We start from the raw sequence: 13,912 nt of genomic DNA, 5'->3' as shown, positions 1-13,912 counted from the left end.
AAGGTGTGCACCACTGCCTGAAATGTTACTTATGTTAAATATGTTACTAGAAAATAGAATTGTATTTATTTTGATAACATCTTGGATTATGTTCACAGATTTTATATTATGTGATGAAATGTCGTGGTTTTTTAGATGACTTTGACCCTCTGCAGCTGGGTTTTTAGTCCTGTTCAGAATGATTCATACTGTGGGCATCAGAAAGTTCTCCAGCCTCCACTCACACAAGTCCAGAGAAGCACTGTGGAAGTGACCATGGCAAGGCTCTGCTTAGGGCAGATGGCAAGTGTGAGAGCCTGGGAAAATGGCCCAGTTCACACCCCCAGGCTCCTCATCTGCAAAGTTCAAGCAACAACAGCATCTGCTCTGCTGAGCTTTTGGGGAGCACCAAGAGGCCTAGCAAGGTCAAGGCATTTGGTACTTCAGTTCCTGAAAATCACACAGACCTCAGTTGCTGATGATGGACAGTTGTTTGACTAGGAACTATCAAATGAACCCCTACAAGACACTCAAGCAAACAGGATCCAAATAACTGACCTTGAACTATTCTATCACAGATCATCCCCAAATCCATGGCAAGGTACAACTCTTGCATGCCTCTAATCCAAATTGGAGTATTCTTCCAGAAAATTTGGTCCAGAGGATGAATAACTGATTCTCCAAGGACCATCTCTCTCCAGCCCCTACTGACTGGTGGTATTAGGCACTTTTCCATCACTATAACAAAATACCTGGAATCATTAACTTATAAAGAAAAAACAGTCTTCAGCTCCAAAAAAGAAAAAGAAAGAAAAAGAAAAACGGTTTAACTCACAGCTCTAGAGGAGGTTCTTGTCCAAGATCATGGGAACTTGTGGTTTTGGGTCTTTGGGGAGAGGACACAGGATGGCAATGACAGAAGCCCAGAGAGAGCAAACTGCTCAGGGCCAGGGAGCAGGAGAGTAAGCTCCCTTCCAAGAGTCTTTACCCACCCCCTATACCACACCAGCAGCAGCAGCCTGTGGACTAAACCTTACACACGAGGCCCTTTGGGGGACATTCATCCAAGTCATCCCTGGGTCTGCGCTACTCTCGGTGGTCCTCAAAGACTAGCCCGATAGCCAGCAGACAACAGGAGGACAGGGAGCTGGAGGGGCTGCTGAGAGCATGCTAGCTCCAAGAAGCTATGCTGGCCTTCCTCGGTGGCTATCCACGGGAACGCCTGTAGTCCCAGGTGCGGGGGCAGTCAGTCTCTGGGAACCATCTCTGACACTGGATAGCAAGTCAGAAACCCCAACGGAACTCACTTCTGGTCCTTTGGGACCTGCTATTGTCAAGCTAGTTTCCCACCTGCCGAAGCCAATGTGAGACCTATGCTGAGAGCAGGTGCCGGAGGGTGGACACAGCTGTCCCCTCCTGACGGTGAGAATTCCAAAGCCACAGGATGCAGGCCGAATCAGTTAACAATGTATCAGCTGCGATAACCAGCCCATTGGTGGCCTGTTCCTCTTCAGAAAGCAGCTTGGGTTGCAGGCTCAGCCCTTCCGCCATCAGCCTCAGAGGCCTCAGTCTGTACTAGGGCGTCTCTGCTTAGTGACATTTACATGACCAGATCAGTGAGAAGCCGAATAAAGGAAGCCTTGGCTGCTGGCCCTCACACCTTCCTGCGTGGCCATGCTCCGAGATGGACCATCATCACCCTCCTCCTGGGCCTCCCCCGGATCATGCCAGGCAGAGTTTGTCTCTGGAGGTTTATCACCACCAGAAAAACTCAGAGCTTATTTCTGACACGTCAGAACTCTTGTTAGGACCAGACTGCACCCTGGCCAGCACTGCCGTTTCTGGTGTGCTTTAGCGACAGGCATAGAAGCCTTCCCGCTTCGCCAGACCAACAGAACCTACCGCAACTGCAGTATGTGGGAATCTGTGAAGCCACGGCTCTACTCACCCCACCCACCCCCAAGCAAGGCCGCCTGCTTTGAGCAAAGCCTCCACGAAGCAAGCAAGGCCATGCTTGAAAGGTTCTTCAAGGTATTGAAGATGGAGGGAGAGGGATGTGATGGACAGGAATGCCAGCCTCACTGCCACCCACTGTCCGGTCACTGTCCTGAGAAAGAGGAAGGTCTTCCTGTGATGGTCCTCACCGTGTCTGAGCAGGGCCCGTGGATGGACTTTCTCCCCAGCTTGCAAGACACTGCAGAGATCGTTCTGTGACAGAAGAGAAGAGCGGGCTCCCCAGCAGCTCCGGCGAGCGTCCAGGGTCTGTGCTCTTCACTTCCTGGGCCACAGCACAGCCTCTCCTGGGGTATGCGGTGCAGTGCAGGGCTGCTCCGTGCGGGCTGCTCCGTGCCTGCAGGAGCTTCAGGCACATTGGGTGGCATCGCAGCCTGTTGTTTCTGCACCGTGTGGATCCGGGGGACCGGCATGCCCTCGGATCTGGTGAGGTAGCCTCATCCCATGATTCTGGCCAGACTCAGTGGACAGACAGGCAACATGGGTACATGAAATGGGCTGGACACAAGGACACAAGGGCCACTGAGAGTGGTCAGGAAGATGTTAGCCTGAAACCAGAACACAGAGAACTGTGGAAAGAAGAGGTGACAAGGGTCCAAACAGGCAGGGCCTGGCCCAGTCACTTAGGAGCTGGGGACTGTCATGGTGGCTCTGTCTGCTATATTTTATGGGTAATCCAGGCTTTTTTTTTTTTATCAAGGTGAATATCTGCACAGAAATAAAAACCCCACTTAAGTATCAGATATCAGATGTTATAGGGTAAAAATTGCCAGGGTATGGGTCAGCCTCAGAGTCCTGGCCTAACACGTGTGAAACTCTGGGTCTCATAACCAGCACTAAATGAATGAATGAATGAATAAATAAATAAATGCAATAAATAGAAGTCCTCGGATGACTTTCAGATATACTATCTATCATACTTAGAACTGGAAAGGGACACTGGGCAATGACAAGGCACGTCAGGGACCCTCCCACCGCCCGGACAGCAGCAGCCCAAGTGCCCCAGTGGGCACCCAAGATGGTAGCAGCACTGGGCCACGCACACTGTGCTGTTCCTGTGCACACGTGGGTACTCCTGAGAATGTGTAATGCACCCATTAGGCCCACGGGAAGTTACTGACTAACAGAGTGGAACGCTAGGACTACAGCAACAATGACTGGAAACTTAGACACTTTTATTTCTGGAATTTTCCATTTAATATTTTCAGTCCACAGTTGACCTCTGGCAATTGAAATCACAGAAAATGAAACTGTAGCAAAGGGGACTACTGTACTTGAGTCCTGCTCCACTCTGTAAAGGTTCATGGGTCTTGGCCCAGTCACATGTGAGTGACTCTGAGAAGGATCCTAGGGTGGTGACATTCTCAGAAGTTAACAGGAACACCTCTGGTCCATCCGACCTGAATTATTAATTATGCACTGACTGCAAAAAACATTTAAAAATAACTGAAAACTAGAAAAAGAAATCCCTGAACATGTTTAATGTAAATAAGTCCTTGAGATGGTACTTTTTACAAAAAAAAAAAATCCTTTTTGTGGGGGAAAGACAATTAAAATTTTCAGGAAATGATGACAATTACTTTTTTTTTTTCAGTTTCAGTGAGAATGAGGAGGAATCCTGTCCCTCCTCCCTACATTGTATAAAATCCATCCAGCATAAAGAACTGTCCAGCAAGAGGTGGCTCTGCCTCAGGTGCCCCGAGGGAGCTGGCACTCTTTGCCTTGGGTGTGCAAAGCATCTTTCAGCTCCGAGGTGGCTCAGCCTAGGTGTGCAAAGTGTTCTCCAGCCACACAGTGCTTCTGTACTGCTCAAGCCATCTCTCTGCCCAGACCATTTTCTGATGACCTCCCTTCTCTCTCCCTTCTTTACTGCTCTCAAAAAGTAAGCTGGCATGGGTGATACGGCTCAAGGACATGTGTCACAGTGAGGACAAACTCCCATCCACAGCGTGGTAGCGTGCACGGTGTGTCCACAGGAAAGCACACAGAGATGAAAGCAGATGTAGATCTTCCGTCTTTCTTAAGGGATCTGTGCTGCAGTAGTGGGCAGCCCTGGTGTGGTGCTGAGGATTCTGGGAGGGAGGGAACCACACGCCTGCTAAGCTGTGGCAGTTCAGGCGGCAGGGTCTTCGGAAGGGAGCATGCTCCCCTCCCTCCTAGCCTGGCAAGCCACAGCAAGGCTGCAGGAGTCAACTTTCCACAGCAAGTGGAGTCCCCGGACCCATCTGCGGCCAACTCCCGTCCATCTCTCGGAAGACCCGGCACAGCAGGCTGCCGCTCTACGTGATGGTAAAGTGCTTCGATGGGCCGCTGTCTTGTTCTGGCTGGTTCCCACATCACCCGAGGCACCGTATGGACATTGCAGAAAGTGGAAAGTGGTCCTATTCGCCAGGAGTAAAACCAGGAAAAGCCAGTTTCTACTAAAAAGCCCATGTTGCTAAATGTCCTTTTCTCTTGGTTTCCATGTCTTCTAGGTACTAAATTTTAACCCACTTTTAGATAAGGGTACAGTTTGTGATGGGGGCTGGGGAGCATGGAGGCAGAAAAGAAGAGGTTCATAAATATCCCTCAGGGTTCCACCTGTGAGGGCAAAGGTCAAGCCCCATGCAGAACCCACACGTGCATCCAGATGAGCTGAAACCAGGAGCAGCTTCTGGAAGGGTTCACACATTAACGTAAGAGTCTGTTGTGAGTCCATGCGCCGAGTGACTGCTATAACACGCTGGCGTCTTCCATGGCCTCCATCCACCTGTGAAACGAGACAGCACTGGGTATCTATGGGACTGGACCAGAGCCCTGCTAGCCTAAAGCCCAGGACTGTGCCATGTTTGTGTCTGTTTCCCAGACACGTTTCCTGTACTTATAAAACAGCCTGGGATAGAGTAAAAGCTGACTGAACCAATGCCCGCCCATATAGAGGCATCATGAGAATCTAAGTCCCATGGTCTAGAACATGAAGGCCTGCAGTTATGCTAGAACCACCCCACCTACTCACCCCTCACCCCCACCCCTGCTCCGGGGGCCTCAGTAGAACAATGCAGGGCAACACCACATTTCTCTGTAAGACAGAAGACTAGTCATTGCTGGTACCTCTGAGCAGAATTGCTGTCCTCTGCTTTGAAGCTATAAAACAGGGTTTTCTTGTGGTAAAGGTGAAAGACAGGTCCTGCCTCATTGCTGCCGGCCTCCTTTTCTGGGGCAATAGTAAAACCCAGCAGAGGGATGCTCTCCATGGCCACTTTGTCCTGCAGGGGACAGAAGGAAAACCTGATGTTAAAGCCACACCCATAACCCTCCATCCCCCTGGGCTCAGGGAACATCATAAAAGGATGGGGAGAGAAAGAATGAAAGAGCTGAAGGATGGGGAGGAGCGCTGTGAAACACTCTTCCTGGACATGGCATGGCCGTATCACAAACTCCTGCAGCTATGGTCGGTCCCCTGGACAGGGGCAAGCCAACAAAGCAGCATCCAACAGGTGGCACTGATTGGATTCAATGTGTCTCACACACACACACACACACACACACACACACACACAAAGACACGAAGGTGGGAGGGAGCATGTTGAGGACTGCTGTGGAAAAATCTTTGTACACTGTAAATATGTATTACTCTCATTGGTTAATAAAGAGCTGACTGGCCTATAGCTGGACAGGAAGGGATGGGGCAGGAGAGCCAGACTAGGAAGAAACTGGGAAGAAGAAGGGCAAGCCAGATGCAGAGGAAGCAGGACGCATAGAAAATGAGGTAACAAGCCAGGAGCCACATGGTAGAACTTAGATAAGAAATATGGGTTAATTTAAGTAATAAGAGCTAGTTAATAACAAGCCTAAGCTATTGGCCGAGCATTTATAATTAACATTAAGTCTCTGTGTGGTTATTTGGGAGTGGGCTGGTGGGACAGAAAACTCCACTTGCAGAGGGGCATTGGGAGAGTGGGGAGTGGATAAGATTAAGATACATTGTATAAAAATGTGAAATTGTCAAATAATAAATAAAAGATTTAAAAAACCCACACTTGTATCAGCCCCTAATATTGATCCTTGCCTCCAGTGGAAGAGCGTCTCTGGGTTGGGCAGACTCTGATCACCCTTGCTTCCAGCCAGTACCAATCCAGGAAAGGAAAGGGACTTAACATGTTCTGACAACAAACTAGGGCTAGACATGTTCAATGCCATTATCTTTTAAATGCTCTACCACAGACAGAGAAAGCAATGCCCCAAGATCACACAATGAGCATGGAGGAAGAGCCAGGATTTGAACTCATAGACTTCCAGCATTCTTCCTACGGACTGGAGTAGTCAATGACTTAGTGTCCCAGAGTTTGTTCTGGTAATGCGTTTGGTACGCATTTCACCAAGCCTTTGTTTAAGGTGTCTCAGAAAAGCCCTCCAGTGTCTAGGCTATGATGCCATGAGCACTCATGAGATGGACCCAGAGAACACACAGGACACGTGGAAAACCCAAGGTTTTTATGTATGAAGAAAGTAGATTTTTATAGGGATGAAAAGTGCATGTGTATAAATAGTGAAGACACCATAATAAAACACACCCAAGGGAGTTAATCCAGCCCAGCAGAAGGCCAGCAGCACAAAGGCAAAGAGGGCAAACCATGCACCTGCTACCAAAGGTTAATGCCGGGAGAAAGCAACTGACAGACCTCTACCCTCTACTCAGACACCAAGTCTCACCAAGCTAGAATTCCCCTAACCTGACAGATTACAAAATGCCCTGCCACTGTCCTGGCTTGCTTTTTTTTTTTTTTTTTTCCCCCTTGAGACAAAGCCTTACACTGTACCCCAGGCTGGCCTGGGACTCATGGTAATTCCCCTGCCTTGGCTTTCTGAGTGCCAAGATCCATTGGTATGCACCATCATGCTTGGCTCAGTAACATGCCTTCTTAGATGTGGCTGTTTTGATCTGTGCTTCAACTTTCAGTTTGGAAAGATAAGCCCCTGTCCCCCGTGCAGAAAGTCCCACTGTAGACACATGAACAAAGGTCCCCTCTGTCTGCCTGCTCCTCTGCCGGTCTGGTGTCTGAGGATGCGACACACAGTGACCACCACAGCTGCAGGTCTGTCGACAGGGAGGCAGGTCACTCAAGACAGTCCAACCCTAGGCTGATGGGCATGCCCTCCACCAATGATCAGGACACATTTAAGTCTCGACTGTAAAGTGGATTTATGGAAGCCCCAAGGTGGTAGGACCTGGAGATGGAAACCACCTTATTGTCTGGCCCATTCAGCCTCTGCCAGCAAGATCACACCACCACAGCCCACATCTGTACACCCTGGGAGCAGGCTAGGCTTGTTTGTTTGTATTTTATTTTTGAGACAGGAGCTCATATTGTCCAAGCTGACTTTGAATTCACTATGTAGCTGAGGATGACCTTGAACTTCTGTACTTCCTGCCTCTCCTGCCTCTGTGCTAGAACTACAAGCTTGCACTGCCACATTTAGGCTATGTAGTGCTGGATACTAAACCCCAGGCTTCCTACACGCTGAGCAAGCATTCTAAAAACTGAGCTGCAGCCCCAGCTCTTGCTTGTATTTTAGATACTAAAACCAATATGTCCTATAAAAGTAGCAATGTGCGGCTGGGTGGTGGTGGCGCACGCCTTTAATCCCAGCACTCGGGAGGCAGAGGCAGGCGGATCTTTGTGAGTTCGAGGCCAGCCTGGGCTACCAAGTGAGTTCCAGGAAAGGGGCAAAGCTACACAGAGAAACCCTGTCTCAAAAAACCAAAACCAAAACCAAAAAAAAAAAAAAAAAAGTAGCAACGTGCTTTTACTTAGAAACCTTATTGGAACCCTCAGTTATTTTAGTAAAAGCAACGGACAGGCACAAAGGAGCAGTTTTCTCGGCGCTTCTGCATGCTGTCCCAAGTAACCAAAATGGAGAACAGAAGCAAGGTTTCTCTTGTGACCTTGTCCTGGCGGCTGAGCCTGTGACATTTAAAGTACTCTGTGAGTGCTCACAGCCACACTCCAACATAAAGACTTGATTACCACCAGAAGAGGGCCCAGTATCTAGAGCTCATGCCTGCAGATACACGGAGACCCTAGCTGGCTGTGCCTCCACCCTCACCCCTACTGTCACACTCATACTTAACACAGGCCTCCCGGAGAGAATAGCCGCAGAAAGGATGCTACCTCACTGGCCAGGTAGGTGTAGAGCACTTTGCCCTTGATGACTAGCCAGAGTTTCTTCCAGCGCCGCTTGCCACTCTTACAGCGGCTCAAGTAGCCGCTGATGGCCGAGCCCTCTCCCGACGCCGCCACCTAGTGGGGAGACAAAGCAGGTAAACTGACAAAAAGGCCGGGCAAACCACCCGTCCGGGAGTTTGAAAGCTGATCAGAACTCTGGGCTCCCATGGTTAGCAAAGCTACTCCAGGGTCTAAGAAGCGGATGCAAAAAGTCTAAAGCTAGCCGGGCGGTGGTGGCGCACTCCTTTAATCCCAGCACTCGGGAGGCAGAGCCAGGCGGATCTCTGTGAGTTCGAGGCCAGTCTGGGCTACCAAGTGAGTTCCAGGAAAGGCGCAAAGCTACACAGAGAAACCCTGTCTCGAAAAACCAAAAAAAAAAAAAAAAGTCTAAAGCTACCTCCAGGAGGGCTGCCCCTACTGGAATCCTCCACCCTCCCAGGGCACAAGATGGATTTGTCCACCTTCAGCTTAGACGGTCTTCACACTTAAGGGATCTTGTACCTATTACCTAACAGGTATGGGGGGCGGTCTCCTGCCTGGTGGAGTAGATGCAGCCCCACTGTGTCATCTGCTGCCAGTGTTTAGGTGACATCCTGCAGCACAGGCTCTGACAGTAGCTAACACTGGATGGGGCTCTGGCACACTGTGTGAGCACGAATGAGGTCCTGGGTTCCACCACCAGCACCAGAAAGCGAAGACAACAGGAGAGACCTCCAGGTTGGCTTGGAGGGCTGCCATCCAGAGTTTCCATCAGGCTCCAGCAGTAACTGTGGCTATCCCCAGGCAATTTCCTGACCTCCTGCGGGCCTCCATTTCCTTACTAGTAAAAAGCATGAGACATCCTGACAGGTACAGTGCCTGACTTACAGTGAGGGAATGGGAAAGCAACGTGGCCACGTTTAGGGATAGTCTCTTTACCACTAAGCTATGTCCTAGCCATATTTCCAAGATCTTTAGTTTGCAAATGGAGTAAGTTAATGGCTAAAACAGCATTCATTCACAAATATTCACTCCCTAACATAGTGGTTCTCAACCTGTGGGCTGTGACTCCTTTGCAGGTGGGCTGGGGGGGTTGCATATCAGATATCCTGCATATCAGATATTTATATTACGATTCATAACAGTAGCAAAATTACAGTTATGAAGTAGTAACACAATAATTGTATGGTTGGGGGTCACCACAACACGAGAAACTGTATTAAAGGGTCAGAGCATTACGAAGGTTGAGAACCGCTGTCCTAACACATCTTCATACCCACTGCTTGCTTGATGATGAGTATTAATGGGGACTTGAATGCAGCTGGCCATGCCTCTTGGGAAGGCTCTACTCATGGGTACACGCTGCTTGGGGTTCCTACCTGCAGGATAGACCTGTGTTTAGCCAGTTTTGAGGTTTCTTGCAGAATTTCATAGTCTCAGGGAGGCTCGAACCTGTGCTACCTGCTTCCCCCCGCCTGGGAACACAGGGCTCACAAATACTGACATGGGACAACTAACCATGACTTCATGGGGCAATTAACCATGACTGCAACTTACCAGTGACCTGAGCAGACCCTATGGGCACTAATTCTATGCTATGAGGCAGGAGAAAAAGAAAGACAAAAAGGAACAAAAAGATGCCTCTCAAGCACCTCTACAGCCCCAGAGGTCTTCTGAAGACAAGCGTATTCTTAGAGATGGCACCACCTAATCTCAATATTGGGTTCTTTCCTGGAAGGAGTTCTCCTTGTCCAGAAGAGTCTGGCCAGGCTGGGCACAGGAGGATCTGAGCCTGCCTCCAAAGGACAAGACCCTCCCAAGCCACTGTCTCCCCTGTGTGTCTTACCTCTGCCAAGGCTGAAGGGACTTTTTTCTGCTTCTTGAAAGTTGAAGGGCTAATGCTGTGGAAGACGGAGGAGAAGGTGCTGCCCGAGGAGAAGCGGGATGAGGACAGTGGGAAGCTCATGCTGACTGGACGCTCTGCAGAAGAAAGAAGCCAAGGGGAAGGGTCTCTGGAATGCTAGCTCAGGGCCCTCCGAGGCTCATGAGGGTAGGCGTGGGAGCCAATGGGACCAGGATGGCTGGCATGTTCTTTCCTGCTGATGCTCTGGGGAGTGGGGGCTGCTTTCCTGGATCCACTAGCAGGACTATGCTCCTCCTGGACACCTTGGTGTGGCCTCAGGAAGGCCCATGATACACCTGCTGTCCCTCCTTCCTGAAAATTCTGGGCACAGCTTGTTACTTAAGTACAAAGTCTCAAGGGTCAATTCAGCTTCTAAGGGGCTCTCTGTCCTTCTCTGACTCATGAGCCACTCCGAGCAGCCTCATAAACATGCCAAAAGATTCCAAAGACAGCACGCCCATGGAATACTCCCAGGAGTCCCACAGGAAGCTGGGCAGATGGCTCAGCAGTTAAGAGCACATACTGCTCTTGCAGTGGACCTGAGTTTGGTTCCCAGCACCCATATCAGGTGCCTCACAGATGCTTGTAACTCCAGCTCCAGGGTATCTGATGCCTTCTTCCGGCCTCTTTGGGCACCTGCATCCATGTGCACATATCCATATACAAACATATATAATTAAAAATAAATATATTTTTTTAAAGTTCCACAGAACATAGGCCTATGGAATACCCCGAAAAGGTCATCCATGGTGGACAGTTGTAGCAGCCCTGCCTTCTCTGTAGCTTCACAGGGATCACAGCAGCTATCAGGTTCCCATGGAGCCCAGGTTTTGAGCCTTGGTTTCCCCAGGGGCTGCCTTTATGCAGAACCTTCTGTCCCTTCTTCAGGAGAAAGGAGGTTCAGGATACCATAGAGGTGTCGTGAGAACTTAGGGGAGAAGCCATCAGGCCTGGAAGAAGTCAAGGACCTTGTTGAGTTACCTCTCATGGGGCCTGGGACAGGCCCATTCCTCAGCTTCAGCTCCCGGAAGCAGCCATCACAGACCTTGGCCATCCGGTTCTTGAGGCACTTCAGTGGGTACTTGTTTCGAGAACAGTTCCGGCACACAATCTGAGGCCAATGTTAGGATCACACATGGAAGCCGTGAGTCACTCTCTCAGCGTGTGCTCTCAACCTGGTAACCAACCCCTCGACTCCTCCTGGGAGCCCCAGGTTCCCAGCTGCTTTGTGCCATGTGGACCCCTGTTTTTCCAGGCTGGGGTGCAGAGTGTCTCTGAGCAGGTGCCCTCACCCATGAAGTGACACTCTCTCCTCCAACAACCATAACGGTGAGCTCCAGGGTTCTTAACATGGTGTGGTGGTGGCAGAGGAGGCCTGGGACTGGCCATGATTGGTGGAGCTCAGTGAAATGGACAGGAGGAAGCTCTACTTCTCAGGGCGGCCTTGAACTCTACTTGTTCTGGCTCCCCAAGCCCCACGGGCAGGGACATGTCCTCCCCTTCCCAAGCACACCCTCGCCCAGTCTGCCACTCACCTTGCCACAGGCGTGGCAGTGGTGGCGCCTCACGGTGAGCGAGAAGTCACATCCGCAGTTCATGCACATCATGGCATGTGTGACAGGTACCAGCGTGGGGAGCCTCTCCCCGAGGCTGATCCCCAGCCTCTCCCGGATCTGTGGCAGCCAGCAACCACAGTCAGGAGGGAGCCAGGGGGACAGCTGGGGAAGTGAGGCCCCCTTTCTCCCTAACTCCGAGTAAAGTCTCCTGCATGCCTTGGTCTGCGCACCGGACTGCAAGGCATGGTCGTGGGTTGAACTGTGGTGCCGTGCTCTGACTGGAGCATGGTACAGGGGCTAGGATGAGGGCATTGCCAAGGTCCCTGGAACAGGATGCACCTGTCGTCCTGCCGTAAGTAGCCTTCAGCAGGACCCACCCAAGGAACCCTGGGGTGGCCCTCACTCACCTCCACACTGTGGTGGAAGGCAGCCAGAGCCTGGGTCTTGTAGTCCTCCGGGAGGGCTCTGCTCAGACAGTAGTACCACTCGTCTCTCTCAGCGCAGGAGCTGTAGGCACAGGCTAGGTGAGCCACAGTGCCATGGCTCTGCCTGGCACCCTCTCTCTTGCTGTGAGTCCTTGCTAAGCAGCCTCTGGGCCTGAGTCTTGCCCAATGTCCGAACCCTTCTCTACCCAGAGAACTGAGTACCACCCAGGAGGAAGCTGGGTGGAAATTTTCAGTGCCCACTAGGTGTCGCTCTCACCCTGTACAGGAGCCTCCCACAGTCCTGGAAAAGCCCAGGCAGGGAGAAGGGACCACTTAGGCCTGCTGTTCAGAGGGCAAATGGGTACGGTAGACAGCCAGGGTCGCACTGCTTAAAGGGGACATATAACCCTCCTCCAGTGTATGGGGTCTGGGATATCAGGAAAGCACACCTATCAATGGCAGCTGGTACTCCGGGCCACAAGCCAGACAGACAGCGGTGCCCCAGTCAGGAGGAAACAGTCAGCGTGGTCTGGCATCACCCTGCCAGGGCTGGGCACACGGAAACTCTACCCTGAGCCCTGAAGATCTGATTGCATCAAGCAGAGACGAGAGGCCATGGAGCCACTCCGGGAAGCACCTCTTCCAGGAAGTCTCCCCACCCCCGTTGTGGGACCTCCTTCGCCCCTTCTATCCTACAGGGGTTCTCACCAGACCCCAAACTGACTGGCATCTTGGCCTTGCATCTCCCAACTCCTAGACTGGGAGAAGCAGATTTTGTTTATCCAACAACTAGCTCATGGTGTTTGGATTACAGCATCCTCCTACATACTGAGACCCTCCCCCAAAGACAGAATGGACAGTGATGGGCGTTCGTGCGTCACTTTCCTCTTGCCCTGTCGAGAGGAAGGTGCCAAGGCTGACAACACAGCCCACTGAACGCACGACACATCCGAGTCACCTGAGAATCTCATATTGAGCCAATCATCTGTAACTTTTTTTTTGATGAGATACTTTCACGGGGCATACAGTCCTCTGGGCATAGGAACCAGCATTTATGTTTGGTTTTGTGTGACTAAGGACTGAGTCTGTCAGGCAGGTGCTCGCCACTGAGCTAAGCCCCAACCCTCAGGATTTTTTTCTTTGGTTATTGTTCTCTCTCTCTCTCTCTCTCTCTCTCTCTCTCTCTCTCTCTCTCTCTCTCTCTCTCTCTGTCTCTCTCTGTGTGTGTGTGTGTGTGTATGCACACACAGCTATGAATGCACACATGTGCACACAAGTGTGGATGTCAGAGGTCAACATCATGCATCTTCCTCAATCATTCTTCACCTTATCTTTATTTTTTAAAAAGATTTTATTTTTATGTGTGTTTTGCCTGCATGTATCCAGAGGAAGCGTTCATATGCAGTGCCCACGGTGACCAGAAGAGTGCATTGTAACTGGAGTTACAGATGGTTGTGAGCTGCCATAGGGATTCTGGGAACTGAACCCAGGTCCTCCAGAAGAGCAGCATGTTCAGACAGGGTCTCTCACTAAACCTGAAGCTTGTTTCTAATACACTGGCCTGCCTGTGAGATTCTCCTATCCTTGCCCGCCCAGTGCAGGGATTACCAACATGCACCACCACATCTGGCTGGCTGGCACCACACACGGGTTCTGGTTCTGGCAATCAAACTCAGGGCCTCATGTTTGTGTGGCAATCACTTTGCCTACCGACCTGTCTCTGCTGCCCCTGCTTTTGGCTTTTTGAGACAGGGTCAGTATCTTCCCTCCTCAGCCTTGAGTGCTGGAATTATCACCACACTGAGTCCTTTGTGTTTCGAGAAAGGTCTTGCTATATTACTCAGGCAGGCC

General features: G+C 50.7%; 1 protein-coding gene across 1 annotated transcript in view; it reads right to left on the bottom strand.

Moving 5' to 3' along the window:
• Nucleotides 1-3,586: 3,586 nt before the first annotated feature.
• Fgd5 (FYVE, RhoGEF and PH domain containing 5) overlaps nucleotides 3,587-13,912 on the bottom strand; it is a 102,036-nt gene continuing 91,710 nt past the window's right edge. Inside the window, 7 exon segments of the mRNA XM_052719265.1 lie at nucleotides 3,587-4,741; nucleotides 5,083-5,237; nucleotides 8,145-8,273; nucleotides 10,024-10,157; nucleotides 11,062-11,191; nucleotides 11,616-11,753; nucleotides 12,044-12,143. Of these exon segments, the coding sequence (XP_052575225.1) occupies nucleotides 4,705-4,741; nucleotides 5,083-5,237; nucleotides 8,145-8,273; nucleotides 10,024-10,157; nucleotides 11,062-11,191; nucleotides 11,616-11,753; nucleotides 12,044-12,143 (823 nt within the window). The 3' untranslated portion in view covers nucleotides 3,587-4,704.

Source organism: Peromyscus californicus, unplaced genomic scaffold (genome assembly GCF_007827085.1).
Source record: "Peromyscus californicus insignis strain IS unplaced genomic scaffold, ASM782708v3 Scaffold_6__1_contigs__length_162567912, whole genome shotgun sequence".
Classification (NCBI taxonomy): Eukaryota; Metazoa; Chordata; class Mammalia; order Rodentia; family Cricetidae; genus Peromyscus; species Peromyscus californicus.
The sequence above is the reverse complement of the archived record's forward strand: the minus strand, read 5'-3'. Positions and strand labels throughout refer to the sequence as shown.